General features: G+C 33.5%; 15 protein-coding genes and 1 pseudogene across 16 annotated transcripts, besides 4 other annotated features; 11 read left to right on the top strand and 5 right to left on the bottom strand.

Annotated features, from left to right (window-relative positions):
• The first annotated feature begins 504 nt into the window (after window positions 1-504).
• Window positions 505-1,491: a mobile genetic element.
• TVAGG3_0647460 (uncharacterized protein) lies at window positions 946-1,242 on the top strand (the record flags this gene model as incomplete). The annotated part of the gene is made up of 1 exon (XM_051241509.1): window positions 946-1,242. One exon carries the CDS (start codon window positions 946-948, stop codon window positions 1,240-1,242), a length of 297 nt encoding a protein of 98 aa, XP_051088096.1.
• Window position 1,492: 1 nt separating the features above from the next.
• Window positions 1,493-2,931: a mobile genetic element.
• Window positions 2,932-3,197: 266 nt separating this feature from the next.
• Window positions 3,198-3,356: a mobile genetic element.
• A 19-nt stretch (window positions 3,357-3,375) lies between these two features.
• Window positions 3,376-22,065: part of a mobile genetic element that runs on past the window's edge.
• TVAGG3_0647420 (protein of unknown function, DUF4107 family) lies at window positions 3,951-4,328 on the bottom strand (the record flags this gene model as incomplete). The annotated part of the gene is made up of 1 exon (XM_051241508.1): window positions 3,951-4,328. A coding segment is annotated over one exon (378 nt), but the record flags the coding sequence as incomplete, so codon positions are not given.
• TVAGG3_0647410 (uncharacterized protein) lies at window positions 4,701-5,432 on the bottom strand (the record flags this gene model as incomplete). Its single annotated transcript, XM_051241507.1, has 1 exon — window positions 4,701-5,432. A coding segment is annotated over one exon (732 nt), but the record flags the coding sequence as incomplete, so codon positions are not given.
• TVAGG3_0647400 (uncharacterized protein) lies at window positions 5,632-6,194 on the top strand (the record flags this gene model as incomplete). Its single annotated transcript, XM_051241506.1, has 1 exon — window positions 5,632-6,194. A coding segment is annotated over one exon (563 nt), but the record flags the coding sequence as incomplete, so codon positions are not given.
• On the bottom strand, window positions 6,483-6,884 carry TVAGG3_0647390 (uncharacterized protein; the record flags this gene model as incomplete). The annotated part of the gene is made up of 1 exon (XM_051241505.1): window positions 6,483-6,884. One exon carries the CDS (start codon window positions 6,882-6,884, stop codon window positions 6,483-6,485), a length of 402 nt encoding a protein of 133 aa, XP_051088092.1.
• TVAGG3_0647380 (uncharacterized protein) lies at window positions 6,910-7,524 on the top strand (the record flags this gene model as incomplete). The annotated part of the gene is made up of 1 exon (XM_051241504.1): window positions 6,910-7,524. The coding sequence occupies one exon, from the start codon at window positions 6,910-6,912 to the stop codon at window positions 7,522-7,524; it is 615 nt and encodes a 204-aa protein (XP_051088091.1).
• On the top strand, window positions 8,561-9,204 carry TVAGG3_0647370 (annotated as a pseudogene). The gene has a single exon. A coding segment is annotated over exon 1 (644 nt).
• Window positions 9,836-11,065, top strand: TVAGG3_0647360 (keratin-associated protein family; the record flags this gene model as incomplete). The annotated part of the gene is made up of 1 exon (XM_051241503.1): window positions 9,836-11,065. The coding sequence occupies one exon, from the start codon at window positions 9,836-9,838 to the stop codon at window positions 11,063-11,065; it is 1,230 nt and encodes a 409-aa protein (XP_051088090.1).
• Window positions 11,231-11,853, top strand: TVAGG3_0647350 (integrase core domain containing protein family; the record flags this gene model as incomplete). Its single annotated transcript, XM_051241502.1, has 1 exon — window positions 11,231-11,853. A coding segment is annotated over one exon (623 nt), but the record flags the coding sequence as incomplete, so codon positions are not given.
• On the top strand, window positions 12,494-12,832 carry TVAGG3_0647340 (KilA, N-terminal/APSES-type HTH, DNA-binding family; the record flags this gene model as incomplete). Its single annotated transcript, XM_051241501.1, has 1 exon — window positions 12,494-12,832. A coding segment is annotated over one exon (339 nt), but the record flags the coding sequence as incomplete, so codon positions are not given.
• TVAGG3_0647330 (uncharacterized protein) lies at window positions 14,408-14,863 on the top strand (the record flags this gene model as incomplete). Its single annotated transcript, XM_051241500.1, has 1 exon — window positions 14,408-14,863. One exon carries the CDS (start codon window positions 14,408-14,410, stop codon window positions 14,861-14,863), a length of 456 nt encoding a protein of 151 aa, XP_051088087.1.
• TVAGG3_0647320 (uncharacterized protein) lies at window positions 15,154-15,627 on the bottom strand (the record flags this gene model as incomplete). The annotated part of the gene is made up of 1 exon (XM_051241499.1): window positions 15,154-15,627. One exon carries the CDS (start codon window positions 15,625-15,627, stop codon window positions 15,154-15,156), a length of 474 nt encoding a protein of 157 aa, XP_051088086.1.
• Window positions 15,718-16,155, top strand: TVAGG3_0647310 (organellar and viral DNA polymerase type B; the record flags this gene model as incomplete). The annotated part of the gene is made up of 1 exon (XM_051241498.1): window positions 15,718-16,155. A coding segment is annotated over one exon (438 nt), but the record flags the coding sequence as incomplete, so codon positions are not given.
• On the top strand, window positions 16,459-17,115 carry TVAGG3_0647300 (organellar and viral DNA polymerase type B; the record flags this gene model as incomplete). Its single annotated transcript, XM_051241497.1, has 1 exon — window positions 16,459-17,115. One exon carries the CDS (start codon window positions 16,459-16,461, stop codon window positions 17,113-17,115), a length of 657 nt encoding a protein of 218 aa, XP_051088084.1.
• Window positions 17,744-19,086, top strand: TVAGG3_0647290 (organellar and viral DNA polymerase type B; the record flags this gene model as incomplete). Its single annotated transcript, XM_051241496.1, has 1 exon — window positions 17,744-19,086. A coding segment is annotated over one exon (1,343 nt), but the record flags the coding sequence as incomplete, so codon positions are not given.
• Window positions 21,356-21,505, bottom strand: TVAGG3_0647280 (uncharacterized protein; the record flags this gene model as incomplete). The annotated part of the gene is made up of 1 exon (XM_051241495.1): window positions 21,356-21,505. A coding segment is annotated over one exon (150 nt), but the record flags the coding sequence as incomplete, so codon positions are not given.

The raw sequence follows: 22,065 nt of genomic DNA, 5'->3' as shown, positions 1-22,065 counted from the left end.
TATAACTATTTTATATAAAAATCAAATTCAATGATCTTAAAAGCGAAGGATAAACCTCAAAATTTACGAATATAATGAGTGAGAATATAATGCTTATCTATCATAAAACCATATGAAATATCAATTTTTGCTTTACGCCTAATTTTTGACGACAATTAGCAAAAAATGTTAAATGTTAACACTCAGTCCATTTGAATATGAAAAATAAAATTGACTTTGATTAAATGTTTTTATTTATCATGCAATTCTTCTTGCGACCAAAGATTTGAATAAAAGTTCAAAAAATAAGATAGCTTAAAAAATAATATACGGTAGTGTTTACTAATAGATGAATAGTATATAAATTCTATTAAAATGGATTTGATCCAAAAAAATATATAAAATTTGATCATAAATAAAATCGTTTTAAATTACTTCTTCATTTAAATTATAACAATTATTTTTGATTTTTATTTATCATCCACATTCAAATTTGAATCTTATCACAAAAGAAGGACCACTTTTATGACTACTGCCAAATCTATAAGCAGAGAATGGCTATTTGAAGCTAAAAGAAGAATAGAATAAGGTGAATCTTACAAAAGTGTGGGAAAGGAAGTTGAATTGGAAAATGGTAAAATTAAATTGAATATTGCCGAAAATACAATAAGAAGAGCATTTCAACTTCAAGAAATCGAATTACCAAAAGTTAGTCGCGGCAGAAAACCAAATCCACCAACATTTGAGCAAAAACAATTAATTAATTCTTGTGTTTCACAATATAAAGGAGGAATTTCAAAAACTTATTTATTGATTAAAAGGTTTCAAAATATTGCTCAAAATCCCGATTGTGAGAAAGAAAAAGAAGAAATTGCAAAAGAATTTGAAAATATAGAAGATTTGACAAAAGATCAAATTTTTGACAATTTACAAAAAATAAAGCATCATCAAGTGGAAAAATTTATGATGGAATCAGGTTTATCTTCAAAAAGAGATTACAAACCAGCAGATCCACCTACCAAATATCGTGCCATATCAAAGAATTTGATATGGCACTGCGATATTCATTACCTTCACGGTAATGTTTCTTTTCCATTTTTTGCCATATTGGATGATATGACACGTAAAGTTGCCAAAACTAAATTATTGAAAAACAAGTCTTCCAACTCAACAGCGAAGGTTTTAAGAAAACTTTTAGAGGAGTTTATTCCTTACTGCATCTGGACCGATAACGGCAGTGAAAACCGCGGTGAATTTGGCTAGGTTATGCAGGAAAACGGAATAGTTTGGAAGCACAACTTGCCGTATATGCCAAGACAGAACGGCAAGGTGGAGCGCCTGTGGCCAAGCTTAGAAAAGTTTTTGCCAGACGAGTTGGATGATATTCAACAAATCAAGGACTCAGTTCAGCAGTTCATTGAAAAATACAACAATACACCAAATTTATCTCTCGATATTAATCCAAAAACGAATAGTAATTACACTCCTAACGAATTATTCGAAGTTTCAAAATGAGTGGGGGACAAACTCGCCCATTGTCACTTTTTCATTAACCTTAAACTTGTAATTTTCATTATTTTTAATTAACCTTATTTCTTTCCCAATTTCTGATTTATTTTATTCACTTACTATTAAAAGTCACATTTTAATAAAATATAATAATTTATTTATAGCATTTTTTACTATACTGTAATAAAAAATTAATTATAATAAATTAAATGTTTATTAAATCAAATGTTTTCTTTGCAATAATATTTTTAATGTTGAGTAAACAATGTTGGGATCAAGTGTATCATTTTTCAGACCTTTCTGAACAGCTTCAAGCATACTGATGCATTCGACTTTTTTAAATTGTGTCATTTCTTCGAAATCTCTTGTGACTTTTTTGATAACTTTAACACTTCTCTCTGAATCCAGACCTTTAATTTGCAACTTAATCAGGAATGAAGGAACAACACTGGAATATAACTCGATGACAAGTTCATCGAGTCGAAGATTTGGTTGTACACCACTTGTATGTGCCGGATACCATTGTGTCAAATTTTTTCTGAAATTAACTTTAAAAGTACTAAGTAAGATCATGAGATATAGCAATATATGTTTAAACCAACTTATATTTTGGTTGTACACCACTTGTATGTGCCGGATACCATTGTGTCAAATTTTTTCTGAAATTAACTTTAAAAGTACTAAGTAAGATCATGAGATATAGCAATATATGTTTAAACCAACTTATATTTTGGTTGTACACCACTTGTATGTGCCGGATACCATTGTGTCAAATTTTTTCTGAAATTAACTTTAAAAGTACTAAGTAAGATCATGAGATATAGCAATATATGTTTAAACCAACTTATATTTTGGTTGTACACCACTTGTATGTGCCGGATACCATTGTGTCAAATTTTTTCTGAAATTAACTTTAAAAGTACTAAGTAAGATCATGAGATATAGCAATATATGTTTAAACCAACTTATATTTTGGTTGTACACCACTTGTATGTGCCGGATACCATTGTGTCAAATTTTTTCTGAAATTAACTTTAAAAGTACTAAGTAAGATCATGAGATATAGCAATATATGTTTAAACCAACTTATATTTTGGTTGTACACCACTTGTATGTGCCGGATACTATTGTGTCAAATTTTTTCTGAAATTAACTTTAAAAGTACTAAGTAAGATCATGAGATATAGCAATATATGTTTAAACCAACTTATATTTTGGTTGTACACCACTTGTATGTGCCGGATACTATTGTGTCAAATTTTTTCTGAAATTAACTTTAAAAGTACTAAGTAAGATCATTTATTTTTGCATAATATAATGCCAATATGGTTTCTTTTGATTTTATTTCATTTATAAGCAAATCAGATTTACCCAAAAACTCCACTCCATAAGCGTTCATTTGCTAAATTAAAAAGTGACAATGGGCTAGTCTGTCCCTTTCTCGTTTCAAAATTTTGGTACGAGCCAGAAATGCAAAAATGGGAGTTATATATCAAAGACGAATGGGTCTTAGCAAAATTTGAATAATTACATCATTTTAAATGACTACTAAACAATTTTATTTATGATCAAATTTTATATATTTTTTTGGATCAAATCCATTTTAATAGAATTTATATACTATTCATCTATTAGTAAACACTACCGTATATTATTTTTTAAGCTATCTTATTTTTTGAACTTTTATTCAAATCTTTGGTCGCAAGAAGGAGAAAGGGACAGACTAGCCCATTGTCAATTTTTAATTTAGCAAATGAATGCTTATGGAGTGGAGTTTTTGGGTAAATCTGATTTGCTTATAAATGAAATAAAATCAAAAGAAACCATATTGGCATTATATTATGCAAAAATAAATGATCTAGTTAGTATACATAACAAGGGTACGACGGCACTGCGTTCCACCGTACCCCTGTTATGTGAATTTGACACTTTATGAAACCGTTAACGTATATTTTACAACACAAACGACAACACTAACTTAACCTTAAATATTTACAAAGCCGCCAACCACTTCACCTCACTAACGTTTTCACAAACCACTTCACCTCACTAATGTAAAAATAAACGTTCTCACTTACAAAAGTATTGCAACTCCTCCCATTGCTGTGCTTCACATAACAGCTCATAATCTTCTGACTCACTTTCTTCTTCATATAGGTCAAAGTCACTGTCAAAATAAATGTTAGTAAGTTTTGACAAAGCTAATGAAACACGCTTACCGTTTGTATCATATGCTTGTATAAACTTTCCATTATGCTTGTAGTCATAAACGCTCAAACTAACTTTACCCTTTCTCCCTCGTATCTGATAGAATGTATTTTCACGAGGAACGAAGAACAAATTCTTGAACTCATGACCGTTGTAGTTTGTTATCTCAATAGTTTTCGTCATTACATCCAAATAAAAATTTTCAGTAAAAATAAAACTAACGTTAAAAATTTCTCATAACATAAACGTTCTCATTACTTTATAACTCTCTTCCTTGGTTTCTTTTTAGTTGCTTTCTTCACGTCTGTCTCCAGCTTAACTGTCTTTCTTCTTCGTCCGTAATGATACCAGTTACTTCCACCAGTCAATGGGTCAAATGGTCTTTCGTAAGGGTTTCCATACATTCCATAGGGACCATACGGAAGAACTACTGGTGGAGAAGAAACATTTTCTTTAGTTCCATCGACTCTATTTAAATGCATTGTTTCACCTTTCATCTGGTCATTAAAGTCTTTTGCGTGTTTTGCAAACTCATCGTCCTTTCCTAAAGCATTTTCTGACTCAGTCGCAACCAAATTGGATGCTTTATTTATGAGCCCTATTTTATTTAATCTTAACTTCTTTGCAACCCAGCCTCCAATCTTCCCTTTATTTGCATCTAATGTCTTCGAAACCCTTCCTCCACTCATTTTATTTACTGCGTCATAAGCTCCAAGTGCTTTTGCTCCAAATGCTAATGCTTTTGTTCCCATTGCGCCTAAAGCTGCCCAAGCTACCATTTACACCATATTAAAATCATCTCTCTTCAATATTATCTCATAAAAGTTCTCGTTACTGGAGAAAGTCAATGAAACATAAGCGTTCTCACGGGCTTCGCCCTCACCGCTTTGCGGTCTATCTAACTTCTTTCTTATATCATCTATACGCTTCAAAATGTCTGAACAATTGCTAACATCTTCTACAACAGTTATTTCATCATGAATGACCTTCAAGAACAAGCTCATTTAATATGCAATTAAAATCATTTCAATAATGAGTCCATCCTTTCCGTCTTTGGGTAGCACAACATCTTTCATTGAAGAAGGTTCAACAAGTCTTATGTTAAACTTACTGACAAAGTTTGTTATACTATAATGCTTCGGCGGCGAATACATATAGTTTGAAAGACATAATATAGATTCTTCAGCAAATTCACTTATACTGGATTTTATAACAATGTTCTCACGAGACCAAATACCACCAATTGACAATCTTGTAAGCAATCCTGCTGAACCTTCTACTGTAAACGTCGATGGTAACATTCCACGAAGGTCATCTATTGACATCGTTGAGTCACTGAATTTAAATATTTTCTTAAAGCAATCGTCATTATCTAACCACGTAATAGCTTTGAAGTTTTCATTCGAATATACATCTGCTTCATTAAATGTAAAACCTGACTTCTTTGCAGAGATGACTTTAAAATCTATTGAGTTTGTTTCAAAATTATATGCTATGGTAACTTCTGAAGGTAATGGATGCCCTTCCGCAGTCAGTTGTTCTCTCACTACCGTTTGAAGCTTTGTATTAAAAACTTTCATGTCATCTCCTGTGTCTAGGTTCACATACACAGCAACAGGAAAACTATCTTGCTTCTTTGTTTCATCATTATATCTCAAAACATTAAAGTTCTTCAATAATATTGTTCTTCCTGCTGGAATACTTCGAACCTGTCTGATTTCAATAGCTTTCTCACCTCCTACATACTCTACCCAGTGTCTTGGATATTCATAAGTATACTGACTTTCTTGAATTTTGGTAGGTTTCATCATAACGTGTTCATAGTATATCTTTATACTCTTGTCAGTTAGACTCGGTGCTATGTTCTGAATATTTCTGACTTGCATTTTTAATGGAGATAAAATGAAGCATTTAATACATGACGTAGATGAAGACATGAATGAAACTACAGACAAACTTAACTCTTCTCTCATTCTTCCTTTCAGTAAGGACTATGAGTTCTGTTCAAATGGTGTTTATTTCTATTGTGGAAAGATGGGTTCAGGTAAGACATTTAACCTCATTCGTCATATACTCATAACAGAACGTTTAGGAAATGACTCATATTATGACCAAATCATTATATCAGCAACTTCAGACTCTATGGACTCAACAGCGAAAACATTTATGTCAAAAGTTCAAGCCTCTGTCGTTAAAGTTCCAGACAGTGAACTCATTGAATTTCTTCAACGTTACATTCGACGTAAGAGGAAATATTATGCCATCGTTGAATTTATACAGTCAGGAATGCAAAAGACTTCAGAAGAGATGGAAAGAATTATTGACAAACACCACTTACGTCAATACTCAGGAGTTTACGATATGAAACGACTTACAAACTACATTCTGTCAAAACTTTCAAAATACCCCTTCAAAAAGTATCCTTCAAACACTCTGCTCGTTTGCGACGACTTCGCCGGAAAAGGTTTAGTGTCAAAGCCTGACTCACCATTAGCTAACATCATTACTAAAGTCAGACATTACCACTTAACTGTAGCAATACTTATGCAAACATGGAGGTTTTTAGCTTTAAACATAAAACGTCTCATAACTGACTTCGTTATCTTTCAAGGTTTCTCACGCTATGATATTGAACTCATTTGGAAACAGTCAGGTATAACATTACCTTTTGAAGAAATTTGGGAAGCATATAAGTCTCTCATCTCTCCTCGTTCATACCTTGAGATTCATATCATGACTAATACCATTAAAGTCAAAAATATTCCATGGGAACGACCAACATTGTTTTAAAGTTTAACCTTCAATTGACTGATGGTAAACAAATTCCATGCATCTCTGTCGCCATTTCTGTTAATATTTTTGCTGTCATTCATATCATCCACTTCCCCATCCGTTAGCTTTTGAGGATATGCTTTAGAATAGCTGTTCTTAAATGAAGGCTTTTCACCTTTGAGAGCATAAACTCTATAACTTTCTGCATACTTTATGTTTGAACCTCCTGAGCCATCATTGACATAAATTTTTATAGGCTTCCACCCTTTGTTCATGTTCCTGCTTCTTCCCTTAGCTCTTTTGTTCAGTAGTTCTACATCTTTATACACAGCACCTGTCTCAGTGAATTCAACAATATTTTCATTCGTTAGCTTTACATTCAAACCCTTGTCGAGTATATTGTTCATTTCATACATATAAAAGGTTTTTATTCTATATGAAATGAGAAGCAAATCCATCTTAGCTGGTGCCGTTAATGTTCCAATTGAACCAACATCAAATGTTGACTCACGAACGACAAACAATATTGTCATAAAGAACTATAGTTCGGAGTGTTTGAAAGAAAAAGAACCAGAACTTAAGTCGGTGAATTTAAACTCAGCTTCAAACGCTAACGCTACATCAGATGTTAAGTTAGAGTATCCACCACTGGACCAAATTCTTTCAAGAGAAGCCAACGACAACCCTTACACAAATGTTCAAACAAATCCTTCAGATAACGTAGACCATTACCTTCTTCAGTTATACCAAACTATCTTACTCAAAGACGATAAGAAGCTTTTGACAAATCTTATAAGCAAGAACCAAATAATTCTAACAAAGGAGGACCTTGAAAATGTTATATCACGAATAACAGGGAAACAATGTGTCATTGACTATCTCGACCCTGAAATCGAATGCTGTGGTCAAACTCCACTATTCATGAAAATAGGTAACATCCGCATCATTGAAACACCAGGAACTACAGGAGTTGAGTTTAAGTATAAATATTCGAATGAATATACAAAACTTTCAACAGAATATAAGCTTTGTTTGAAATATGTTTTAGTAAATTAAAGCAGTCAGGACCTTCGGTCTTGGCGCTTTGCGCCGTTAGTCAAAAAAATTTCAAGTTAGCAATTTGTAATATCTATCCAAAACTTCTTCAACAGTATCGAACTCATCTTCATAATGCAAACCTAATCTTATTGACTTGGTGCAGTTTTCACTAACACAATATTTTTCTGTTCTCTTGACTGACATAACTAACTCATTTGTTTCATCAAACAGCAACAACCAAAGTTCATGACCTAATACATAACATTCATACTTTATATTTTTAGCTCTGAGTTCTCTTGTAAGCTGTTGCATTTAATATTTTCTAAAAAGTCAACTTCAACAGTCATTCGCACTGGTGCCTTCAGTTCTACAGGCTCGCCTTGAAAGTCAACTAGTCTGAATTGCATGTCTTTCAAATTATGAGGACTAATGCGAACCCATTTACCTAAATGAGTTGCTATGACAGGAACGTTTGGAATGAACATTGAATTTACTTCATAACAGAAAGATTTATACTCTACTGAACCTTTACTATTAATCCTGAAATGCCTGTGACATTAGCTATTTTAGACTCAATGTATAAACAATTGCCATAACATACGTATGGAACAGATTTCATCTCAATCGTTTTTGTCAACACTTTTCAAAGGAAATGTCATATGGTATGCTCCTAAAAGAAGTTGAACTCTATGACTCATTCGTGTTATCTTGAACTCTTTCTTGCTACTGAACTTCAATGTTCCCTCAGAAGAGAGTTCGACATCTATGTTGTCAATAGTTTCTTCATTTATGAGAGTATCTATGACTCCAGCAATTTTATCTATTCTATACTCTGCTCTGTTAGGAAATGTTATAAAACTTCTTTTGTCATCTATTTCAATCTCTATGAAATCTGTTTCATCTGTTATGACAAAAGTTGCGATAGTATTGAAGTCAACAACTCTGAAAGCAAGTGCTTCATTCTGAAGACCTAAGTTTGTTTGAAGCTTTACTGTTCCATATTCGTTTGGGTCTGTACTTTGCAAATAGAACAACATTTTATTCTCATTAAAATATGACTATTGCTGCATATGCGTATGAAACAAATGAAGCAAGAAGAGCACATGAACTAGTAAACGAAAACTCAACTTTAACCATTGAAGGCAATGATTTAGTCATTGACGATGGAAAAACTAAAAAGTCATTGATTTCGATACTTTTAACACTTATGACCCATTCATTACAATAAGTAAAGTTCCCATCATAAATGATGGAACGGTGCAATATATAAATTCTACAGTAGATGCCTCATTAGTGAAAGTATTAAATGTTCTCATTGAATTGTTAAAGAGCTTTCGATTTGACGACAACATTAAATGCCTAAAGAATTTAGTCATGAATGAGAAAACAAATTCTCGGCGTTGCTGGTAGCAGTAATGATGTACACCTTATGACATTAGAATATTATAACGAACATAAAGATGAACTGAAAGGAGAGAAGGGTGACCTGGCCTCAAGGACCACAAGGAATACAAGGAATTCAAGGAATTCAAGGACCTCAAGGCGAAAACGGTTTGGATGGAAAGGATGGAAAGGATGGAAAAACTGCTAAATCATGGATATGGGACCTTATAAATACTGGTTTAACAGCTGCTTCATATGGAGTTATTCAATACCAAATCGGAAAGATATGGGCGGTACTTGGTGAAGAAGCTTTAGATGACGTTAAAAATGCTTTGAACTTCATTTCAAATGGTTCGGATACTATTAAAATTTATCTGGTTGGATGCAAGAAACAAGGAGTCAAATAGATACTGTAAGACGTATAGCAAACAATGCACGTACTGGATTGGATACTTTACGAGAAGCACAAAATACACTAAAGGAAGCAAATGATATTCTTGGCTCAGTATCAGACATGCATGAAGATTGGCTTAAAGGTATTGACAAATCTTTAAAAAATCACAGTCAGTCTATTGCTGACTACAAGAAAAGTATAGATTTTTTACATAGTGCTATGGACGTACATGATGGAAGCATAAGGAACTTACTTAATGCTAACAATAACTTACCAGGAACTATTAAAGCATTTATAAAGTCCTTTGTAAAGCCTGGTGCTCTAACATTTAGGTCTTTGAGAGCAAGAGCATTGAAGTCAAGAGATGCAGAAACTCCACCAAAACCAACAGCTAATGAAATATTGTTCGAATATTTTCCAAGGTACTCTGTTCTCATTGCATACATTCAAGAAATACTTAAGAAAGCAGACTTGACTTTAGGAGATGATGAAAGTTCTGTATATCTTTCGTTCCAGTTTCAAATAGCAGAACTTTTGAGACAGATATGCTTAATGTATGACAACATCTCTGATTTCACAAGATATGATGACGACCATGACCCCGAACACGGTGAAGAAGAAGTTTTACAAACATCCATTAAGACAGGAAAGGTTTTAACACAAAGTCTCATTATTGACACCAAAGATGGCGAAGTGGACGTTCTTCAAGAGCTGAAGAAAAATACTTCTGAAGGAGGTGGTGGTAGGCATGAACTTGAAATAAATGAGATAGAAGAGAAATTAGCCGAAAAAGCAGATAAAAACCATGTTCATTATATAAGTTCAGACGAACAGATTATAACGGACTACCATGGATATTTAACACAGGATGAAGAAGTGAAGACGAAAGATGTTAATGAAAGAAGATATAAATTCATTCGTGCTAAAGGTTATGACATACACTGTACTGTACAGTATGACACAGGTAAAGCACCAGAAACATTTGGTTATAACAATGAAATTTATGCTTCATACTTCTTTGTTAACGGTGTATTAGTTGAACCAAGATTTACATTGAGAGTTAAGGCAAAAATAACTTTTGAAGATGCTATTAAAAGTAAAGCAGAGAAAGAAGAACTCGACGCAACGAACAAAGTTTTGAAATCTCATAAACACAATATCTCCGATATAAATGAACTTCAGGCTACGTTAGATAAAAAAGCAGATAAAGAACATACACATAAGTCCTTCACTACTGTTAGAGCAGACGACATAATATTGAACTATACCCTTGGTTCAAGTGCACCTTTAGAGAATCCAAGTACAAGCGTAAAAGATACACTAAACTCCTTAAATAACAAATGTATGAATATCGAAGGTCATGTCAGAAACTTTGAAACACATGAACTACCAGCAATGTTAGATAAGAAAGCAGACAAAACAGAGCTTCAAACATTAAAGACTGAAATACTTCAAACATTATATCCTATAGGCTCTATTTATACGTCAATGAACTCAACAAATCCAGCAAGTGTTTTAGGTTTTGGTACATGGCAGCAGATTGTAGACAAATTCTTATACTGTGCTAACTCTTCAAAGCAAACAGGAGGTTCGAAGAAAATTATTGAAGCAAACCTTCCACCGCACACTCATACAGGAACTACAAACACAACAGGTAGTCATTCACATTCAATAACAAAAAGAGGTTATACAAATCTTGCAGCAGGTTCGGATAGACAGGGAATGCATAGATATGATATTTCAAGTGACCCAGTAGATTCAAGCGCAGGTATTTTCTGTTGAACCGCAGGAAATCATGTCCATACTTTCACAACAAATCCAACAGGCTCGGGTGCAGATTACATGCCACCATTTGTGACTGTATTTGCATGGTACCGCGTTCAATGAACGCGCTTGAGCCTGCTTTGCGGGCTTACCGTCTTGAATAAAATCTTTAACTTTACATAAATGAGCTTGAAAGAAGTATTCGAACAACATCCATGGAGGTCATTTAAGAAATTCAATGAAGCTGCAAAGAGTTGGGGATTTACTAACAGAGCTGAAGTGAAAAGGTTCTTTGACAAAAATGTTGTACATCAAACAAAAATAAACCCTTACGACTACTTTTTACCAATTTACTCCAACACTCCTGACGCATACCAATTTGACACTCTCGTTCAGAGTAAGAAAGGAGGACATAAACCATTCCTCATCTTCATTAATGTTAACACTCGTAAAGCATATGCATATCCAATGAAAAATAAAGGAACTCGTGAAGTGTTAAGAGTTTTACAAAAGTTTGTAGCAGAACATAGCCCAAGTACTTTAACATCAGACCAAGACAGTGCATATCTCAGCAATGAAATCACAGATTTTCTCATTAAGCATAACATAACTCACTACACTACTGAAGACCATAACCATAACATACTCGGCATCATAAACCGCTTCATAAGAACGCTCAGAGATTTAAATCAAGAGCGAGACTTTACCGAAGAAACAATGAAACATTTTCTCGAAGTATATAATTCCTCAACACATTCTACAACAGGACATACACCAAATTCAATGACACAACAACAAGAAGAAAAGTATATACAAAAGAAACGAAGCCAAACACAAAATATCAGAAATTCAACACAATTTACCCTCATTCCTGGTACAAAAGTTCGTGCAGTTCTTGACGACAAACCGTTGACAAAGAAACGTTTAAGGTTAAGTAGAAACTATTATATCGTAGACTCTACGCAAGGTAATGGATATCTTATAAAAGCTGCTGACGACTCTATTGCGTTTTATCCTCGACATAAATTAGTCGAAAGTAGCAATGGCAAACTTGCTGAAACCATTGACGAAGCAAAGCGAGGAGTGGTTATTGAAATACTTGGCTACAACATAAACGATGACACTTATAAAGTAAGATATGAAGGAGGTGTTGAAGATGTTATACCATCTAAGAACTTGAGAGAGTCAAAGCCAACACATCTGGGACCATTAGAGCGGGAGTACTGGAAAGACAAAAATATGCCAGAAAGAATAAGAAAATTCTTCTAAACTTTTTCATTAGATGTAAATCAGACAAAAATAATGTTTAGGTGAAGAGGTGAGATTTCACCTCTTTTTTCACATGTTTTTTCACCCTCGTGAATTTTCATGAATTTCCTTAAGATAGAAAAAATAAAGTTAGTTTTATTTTTATTTATTTTTTTTATTTTGTATGTAAGAACAGAAATGTCAATCGAAGCAAAAACATTCACGAACAAATCTAATGGCGAAACATTCACAAAAGGCACTTATAACGGTATTGAAGTCTTACGTAGAGACAAGGATGGTTACATTAATGCAACAAAGATGGCAAGAGAAGCAGGAAAGTTAAACCATTTAAACAGATTTCTCAATAGTACTAAAATGCAGGAAATTCTTGAGTTTTGGTTGAAAGAATACGGTGGAGCCAAAAGTGGCTCAACCTCAAAACAAGCATTTTATGAGCTTGCTAAGGGCGTTATAAATGAATTCAAAGGTATTTACATACATCCTGACCTCGTTCATTTTGTTGCTGAATGGTGCTCTGTAAAGTATGCATTTTATGTCAAAGATATTATGGACTCCATAGACAAGAAAGTTCATGAGAAATTAGATGAAGAAGAACTCGAAGATACAGTAGAGAATGCTAAACCTTTGTTTGAAGAAGTTAGAAAAATGTGTGAAAAACAATTAGAACATGAACGTGAGATATGTTATGGTTATAGAGATTCTCAATACGAACTAGACCAATGGGAACAAGAAGATTTAAAGAGAGAATTTAGAGAATATGAACTCGCTAAGATAGCATTAGAAACTGCAGAAAAGAAGTTAAAAGTTTGGGGTCGTTTTGTACAAAAATATTGTGAGTAAATGAACTCATTATTTTTGCTGAATTCAGCACAAAATTCTGAGTAAAATGACATATGGCACGTGTCAAACCGTTGAGTTTTCACAAATTTTAAAAATTGCTGCGGAAAGTTCGTCAAAAAAGTGAAGGTTCCCGACGGTTTCAAACCGCCATACTTTACATGAAGATAGTTTACAATGTCAACTAAATATCATGTACGATAGAAACGGTTATGTAAAGTTTACATTTTGTAAAGTTTTGTCCTGATTCAAGACAAGTCTTGTATTTTTTCAGAACAAGTCTTGTATTTTTTCAAGACAAATCTTGTCCTGATTCAGAACAAGACTTGTATTTTTTCAAGACAAATCTTGTCCTGATTCAGAACAAGACTTGCACTTTTTAGTCTGTTTTTCTTGTAAAGTTCTCAAATTTGAGAACAATTGTCCTGATTCAAGACAAGTCTTGTATTTTTTCAGAACAAGTCTTGTATTTTTTCAAGACAAATCTTGTCCTGATTCAAGACAAGTCTTGCACTTTTTCAGGAAATCCTATCGTCCAACTTTACAAATGTCACTTTTTCAACATGATTGCATTTTGGTCGGGGAACAACTTTCTCTCAATTTTGCCACTTTTTCTATCGTCGTGTTTTGTCACTTTTCCCTCAGGGTGTGTGTCAGAAAATATCCAAAATCTTTATAGCCTCGTATCTCCTTCAATTCTTGACGGTTTGACATGTATGACACACCATTCAATTCAGAATTATGTGCTGAATCTTATGACCTTCATTTGTTCGTGACTTCTTTTCACATATGTAACCATGAATTTTTAACATTTCTTTATCACAGAAAAATAAAGTTAGTTTTATTTTTATTTATTTTTTTATTTTGTATGTAAAGACAGTAATGTCAACATCAGAGAACACAACAACAGTTATAGTCCATGAAGCCATTAATGAAGAATACGAGTACATACAGTATAACAAACAGTTACGTCTCATTCGTTCGGTCAAAGATGACATGTACCAAATGCAAAGTATAATGAATGCTCTTTGTTCTACAAAGCAAGCATATCATTGGTTTGAAAACCAACAGACAAAAGAACTTTTAGAAGAATTTCCTCATATGATTGCTTCCCTCGGAAAACCGGGGGAAGAGATTCCGTATGAAAATCGCAAGAATTTGGCTCCTGGTTTGAAAGGTTATTATGTTCATAGACTTTTAGTAAACGCTGTAGCAATGTGGGCTTCACCTCGTTATGTTTGTTATATTTTCATGATGTTAGATGAACTATATAAAGCAGAACGTGGAGAGATGGAAAAGAAACTTCAAGCAAAAGATGAAGTCATTGAATCCAAAGACAAAAGCATACAGAAAAGAATACCGCGTTCAGTACCAAAAGGAAAGGAAAAGAGTTATAAGTATATGATATATACTGAAGAGTTGGAGAAAGAAGAAGACAGAGATATGGTTATGTTGCATTTAGTCAGAAGAAACAACAAAAGCTTTTATGACCTTGCTAAGATTTACAAATCTGACAGAAACTGGTTCTATCGTGAAAACTTACCGATTTCAATGACACCGAATGAGCAAATAAAGGAAATTGTCAAAAATACTCTTCCTCAAACACACTATGACATCAAAGGTTGCACAATACTTACATTCAAAGAAGACTTAACATTACTGAAGGAAAAAATAACAGAATATTTCGATAACTTCAAAGAGGAAGAATAAAAAAAATCTAAGCTAATTTTATTTTTTTTATAAAATTTTATCTCATATGAAAGAACATGAATTTAGAATATTCGGAACTCATGACAGAAGAAGAGAACGAACAACATGTAAAAGATTATGCAAAATTTCTGAAGACATACAAAGCATTTAAACAATATCTAAATGCTTCTAAAGATTATGCAAAATTTCTGAAGGTATATAAAGCTTATGCAAAAGCGTATGAAAAGTTTATACATTGGGGAATTGTTGTAAAATATCCATATGAAGACTAACCAAAAATATATTTTTGCTTAAATGACGTCAGGGTCAATTTCCTCAACCATTTCACTTCCTTCGTCAATGTCAATAGAAGCTTCTTCAACCTTTGGTAGGAGCTTCTGTATAACATCTTTGTTCGTTATTGTCTTCAGAGATGAAGGATAATATTTCACATTTGTTTCACCTTTCTTATATTCTTTCTGCTGCGATAAATCTAAAACAATACTGAAGAAGTCAATGTTAGAGTTCTTTATAACAGTATAATGAGTATCTTTGACATTCACGAAGAAACTCTTTTGTTTCAAAACTACTGCTAACTCTTGTGAAGTATAACGTTTGCGGTCAATGACGATAGCTAATGGTCTGACATACTGACCAAACTTAGATTCTTTCACAAACTTCTTGTTAAAGATAACATTAACATTTGAAGCATTATTGAACTCATTCTTGATGGCAGTAGCGAGAGCATTGTATGAAAAGAACTTGCAATCTTGCATGTGTTTCATTAAAATAAAAATATTAAATTATTTTGAAAAATAACTTAAAAAAATCTAATCTAATTTTTTCAAAAAATATTTTTTTATTTCCTACTAAAGATGTATCGGAAGTTGTCTAAGTTAGAACACTCGGAAATAAAACAACTTCTTACAGAAGCTAATATAGATGTTGCAAAGCATTACGCAACAAACAAAAAGGCACTCGCTGACATCCTCAATGACTATAATGGTGCAATAAGTTATGATAGAATTCATGAGTTCATAAAGCCGCAACGCGGCGAGGACGAAGTCCATGCAATAGCATTTCCTTTAAATGACGTTGCTATTGACTTATATCATAGACGTTCAGTACCTCATGAAGTAAGAAGAGAAATGTTTGACATAACAAATGCAAACGTTGGTGAAACAAGAAGAAGAGACGACACACTGAAACAACAGAGAAGAGAGATGTTTAAAAGTGCTATAGAACAAGTTCGTAAAGCTAACGATGTCATTCGTTCCATTGACGACAAACCAAAAGAAGGTGAGAGATGGTTAAAGAAAGATGAAGAGAATAGGAAGAGAAATGTGAAGTCAGGCAATAGACTCATTGACTTTAACATCGAAGCTTTAGATGAACCAAACAGAGACTACTTACACAAACATTTCGGTAAGGTTTTCATGAGACTCTTAGAGAAAATTAAAATAAACTCACAACAGAGATGGATGGTATGTTATAAACTTGGTGGAAAGTATGAATGTTCTACGTTAAACCTCAATAATATTGGAACATTACTACATCAGCTCTTGAAGGAGAACTTTATATCAGAGATAGAAGCAAATGCTGCAGGTATTGTTGAAATGCACTATGACTTCTTCTTGACAAACATAAAGAATCTTACTGAAATAAAGATGTATGATTTAACAGAATATGAAGGCTTAACGATGTCAGATGTAAAGAAAGGCAAACCAAAAAAGAGACCATATAGAGATGAAAGCACACTGACAAATGACCAGAAAGCCATTTTGGAAGCTCTTAAGCAAACAGGAAACCCAGCACTTATAGAAAGCTTTTGGAAAGATAATGGTGAAAAGAAGTTTTATAAGAAGAGAAGCGGTCAGTTCTGGAAGTATCTTTGCACATTACCTATAAATCTTGAGCGCTACCAAATCTTCAATGAATTGAACCAAAGAACTGCAGCACTTATGACAGAAGACAATTGTTTCGTTTATGCTTGCATTCAGGCTGGAGTAGATGGAGAGACTATTGACGAAAAAACCAGAATTTTCGAAAAAGTGACACCAACTATTAAAGTTATTTTATTACTAGATTTATTTACAAATTATAAGATAATATCATTAACCGAATATATTTTTAATATAAATAAAAAACTTTTTTTATACAAAAAATTACAATCAATCGATAAATATTATAAAACATTTATTCCAAAAAGATTAAGTAATAGGTGGGATCCTGCATATAATATAATTTTATGTCATAAAGCTTACAAATTTTAGATGGACCACAGTGAGAATGTGAGTGGTTAATTTAAAGGTGGTCTGATAAAGATATCGAAGCTTACTCAACACAGCATGAAGCAGTTTCTAATACACAATCTTACTAGTGGTGTTTCGGTCGCCAGCGCTCTCATAGGGGTGCTGATTTCAAAAACCACTACTTCAAATTATTCAACAATACTCAATGCAGCATGAAGCAGCTACTACTGCTGTATCTTACTGGTAGTGTTTTGGTCGTTGGCTCTTGCACAGTCTCTCAGATTTTCAAATTTTTTTTCAACACTATCTTGTTTCGCTCTCAGAAAGCTATCCTACAAAGACATCGAAGCTTAACTCAACAACAGCATGAAGCAGTTTCTAATACACAATCTTACTAGTGGTGTTTCGGTCGCCAGCGCTCTCATAGGGGTGCTGATTTCAAAAACCACTACTTCAAATTATTCAACAATACTCAACACAGCATGAAGCAGTTTCTAATAAATATATACATATATAAATATATACATATATAAATATACATATATATATAAATATATAAATAACAAAATACAATCAAAAAATAGTGTTTGGAAATTTAAGGTTAAGTGTCACTTTTTCGTAAATTCTACCACACTCGACTATTGACCACATGAGAGAAGTCATTCGTGTTAGAGACTTTCCTCAAAGTAAAGTACAAGAAATTTCTGACGCAACAGGTATAGCATTTAATGTTACCATTGGTTATTTCAATGACTCAAGACATAATGAAATAAAGAGATATATACCAAAAGAATGTGAAACTGTTAGAACTATTGACTTACTTCTTGTTGAAGACCACTACATGCTAAACGAAAGATTACCAATGACAACATATTTCATTCGCAACTATATAGAAATTCTCAAAGCTTGTGGTGGAATGAACATTGAGAAACAAATGAAGATTTATACAAAGAGAGAAGATAAATATGTAGTTCGTTATGATAGAACAACACCGTTATGGGATGTTATGAAAACATTGTGGGAGTGCAAATATTTCGAACCTATTTCTTATGGAGAACTTTTCACATATACGACTGACTTATATAAACAGAACCTTGCACCATTTAAAGATTTGACATATGCTCCAAAGTATTGTGTACAACTGAAGAAGAAAGCCGAGTCAAAAGAAGTAAATAAAAATAAGTGCAAGTTCATTCCTGAGCACGTTTTCTTTGCTGACTTTGAGTGCAGTACCGATGGCTTTCATAAAGCTTTTAACATATGTTACGACAGTGAAGATGGTTCAGTGAGTGAAAGCATTTGGGGTCAGAACTGTGCAACAGAATTTTTGGAGCGACTTCCTGACAAGAGTTTAATATATTTCCATAACCTCAGTTATGATATAAACTTCATCTTAAGACACATGACAGAAGTGAAAGGAACTCCCATCATTAAAGGTTCACGAACAATGCAAATAACTGGCTTATATAAAGGAAGGACAATTATTATAAAAGACTCTTACAGTGTTATAAATAAGAAGCTTAAACTATTTCCTGCTATGTTTAACTTACAAACAGGACCGAAAGAAGTATTTCCATATAACTACTACAGCAGTGTTTTGTTAGCAAATGACAACAGAACTGGTGTCATTTCTGAAGCATGTAAATTTATCCGGGATGCAGATACATTCATGAAAAACATAGATTCCATCAAAGGTTGCAGAATAGATGAGAACCACTTCGACTTAGAAAAGTATAGCACATTTTATTGCAAACAAGATGTAAGAATTTTAAGAGAAGGTTTTGTTAAGTTCCGCAATGACATATTGAAAGAATTTGATTTAAACGTTTATGACTACGTTAGTATTTGTTCAATTGCTAACAAATTATTTGAGAACAGAGTGTACTTCCCGAATGGAAATTTATATGACCTCTCAAATAAACCAAGAGAATTTATTTCGAGATGCATTCAAGGTGGAAGATGTATGTTGTCAGATAACATGAAACAAAAGAGTAAAGAGAAACTCATTGCTGATTTCGACGCTGTTTCATTATATCCATCAGCTATAGCAAGACTTTATACTTTAGAAGGTATTCCAAAGGTTATGAAGAAAGAAATGTTAAGCACAGAGTATCTCATGAGACATTTATTCGATGACGACCAAAAGGAACCCATTGGTGAAAAGTTTATGTCTGGCTTCTTTGTTCTCATTAAGATAACAGAGATTGGAATACATAGACACTTTCCTTTAATAGTTTGTGACCCTGAACTAAATCCGGAACTTAACGTTCCCAGAAGTTCAAACACTTGCTGTTTAATGTATGTTGACCATATAACATTACAAGACCTCATAAAATATCAATGTGTCAAATGTGAAGTGTTGCAAGGATACTATTACGATGGAAACAGAGATATTAGAATAAGAGATGAAGTAAAGAAGTTGTTTGAGTTAAGGTTAAAGTATAAGAAAGAAGGAAATCCTTTGCAAGAAAATATAAAGCTCATTCTGAACAGTATTTATGGCAAAAACTATTCTATCTCCTATTGAGTCAAAAATAACCATAGTAAATGACAAAGATGCTATAAGATATGCCATCAGAAACTACAACCATATAGTGAAGTTCGAAGGTTTGGATGGTTCAGATAAAACTATTTTCAAGCTAACGAAAAGCATTTGCAGACACTTTAACTTCTGTCCACTTGGTGTTAACATTCTGTCTATGTCGAAGAGAATAATGTGTGAAGTATTCTGTACTGCTGAGGACTTAGGAAATGGACATCTTTTATAGCGATACGGACAGTATGCATCTCTACAATGAAGATATCCCTCGTTTAGCTGAAGAGTTTGAGAAACGTTATGGAAGAGTTCTCATTGGTAAAAACCTTGGTCAATTTCATAGCGACTTTGCAGAAATCACACCTGGAAAACAAAGTTTAGCATACAAGTCAATATTTTGTGGAAAGAAGACTTACATAGACTTACTCACGAACGATTTAAATGAAGTTGCATTTCACTGCAGAATGAAAGGCGTGAAGCAAGATGTTATTGCTTTAACCGCTAATGAAATGTTTCCTGACTCTGTTCAGTGTTTCTATGATGAAGATAAAGGTTTAATGGTTCCGCAAGGAACATATGACAAAGACTCTGAGTTCAGTTTAATGAAACTTTACAAAGCACTTTATGACGGTCAAGAGATTGGATTTGACTTATGTAAGTCATGTCAACCTTGCTTTGAAGAGAAGTTTAACTTTTCTATTCAGACTAAGACTTCATTCATAAGAAAGCTTAAGTTCTGAGGTCATGAATGAGAAAAAATAATGAGGTCATTTATTTTTGTCAGCAATGAGGTCATTCGTGATAAAAATAAAACTAGCGGCAAGGGCGAAGCCCATGTGGTCATTTACAATACTGCGAGGTAGAGTTTAAGAGTTGTGCTTCAATGTAGAGACAGTCCTTATGGTCTGGAGGTAAGAACACTGGGCAGTTATGGTCATGAGTGGAGAACATGTCTATCCAAAACTCACGATTGAAGCCAGTTAATTTATAGTATTTAGGGTTAGGAAGTGGTGAAGTTCTTGTATGACCAATGAACTCATTTTCAACTCCCTTACTTAAGTTTGAATATAATATAGCTTGCTTTCTATCCCAAATGCCTGGAAATCTAATTTCGGAAAAATCATTTTTCCTCGGAAGCATTGCATCATAATTGAAAACATTCTTTGAAATCATCACTTGGTTCAGAGATTTGAAATCTTATACGTAATGGATTTTTTTCTTTTTAGCTACTTCATTGAATGGTGAGAATACAATGAATTGACAGTCATGTGTTCCATCTTCATTTGTTACAAACTCGTAATGAAAAGCTATTAATCTTTCTACAATTCCTTCTTCTTTCAGTTCTGCAAGAAAATCACGTAAAGGCTGTAAAGTTTGTACTTCAATGTTAAACTTCTTTTGAAAATTTTCGTAAAATGTAATTATACAGTCTTCTAACGTCGTACTGTCATTGAAGTATTTGTATATGTGAATGTTTTGGGCGCTTAAAGACTGTTCGTCATTTTCTATCTCGACTTGAAGTATAAAGTCAACCTTTCTGAAAGCACGTGTTATATACATAGATGTTATGCCAATGTACTTCTCTTCATTTATGTTCACAATCCAGTCTGTTGGAAACTTAAACGTTACTCTGTTCCCCTTTATTTTGACGTCAGGGTTTTCACTACTGAACGCAACAGATAAAGGTATTTGTCTATACATTTAATTCGGATAAAAATAAACCATTTACTCTTTCTTTGCTTCAGCTTCTTTAGCTTTTGCTTCAGCTTCTTCTCTAGCTTTTTTCGCCAGTAGTCTTGGGTTCTTTTGTCTTCCAGCAGCTAATGCAGCAAGTTGTTTTTCACTAAGTTTTCTCTTTGGTCTCTCTGGCTTTTGTTCTTGTTTTTTGTTCCTTCAGTTTCGGATAAAATTTGCTCACGAATTTCTTTCTTCAATGCTTCAACATCTATGACCCCCTGGGTCTTGTCCGTAGGGCTTGTCTGAGTCATTTGACTGCAGATAAAAAACAAAAATTAAAACTTTAACCGATGTAAAATGAGCTTGTCAAAATCAAGAGCGAGAGTCTATTATATTAAAATGACGCAAGAGGAATACAACATCCTTTCTATTACGTAAGTCAGAGTAAAGATGGTAAAATATACGTAAGAAAAAGAAAGGTTCCATTAGCGAATGCAGAAAGCGACAACATTAAGGTGTATGGCAAGGGTGAAGTCCACGAAACCCATGTTAAAGCCTTCTATTCAAACTGAAAAGTCAATAGAACCAGAAGAAAAGAAGCCAGATGTACTTTCAATAACGAACCAAGAGCTTATTGCAAAGTTCGTGAATTTCATTGAAAAACAAACCGAGTCAAAGAACCCTGACCCACCAGTGAAAGAAGTTGAGACAAAAGAGAATGTACAGTTCATGAAAATGTCAAGAAACAACTTCCACCA

The sequence above is a fragment of the Trichomonas vaginalis genome, chromosome III, assembly GCF_026262505.1.
Source record: "Trichomonas vaginalis G3 chromosome III, whole genome shotgun sequence".
Taxonomy (NCBI): Eukaryota; Parabasalia; order Trichomonadida; family Trichomonadidae; genus Trichomonas; species Trichomonas vaginalis.
Note: the sequence above shows the minus strand (reverse complement) of the source record. Positions and strands in the feature narration are given on the sequence as shown.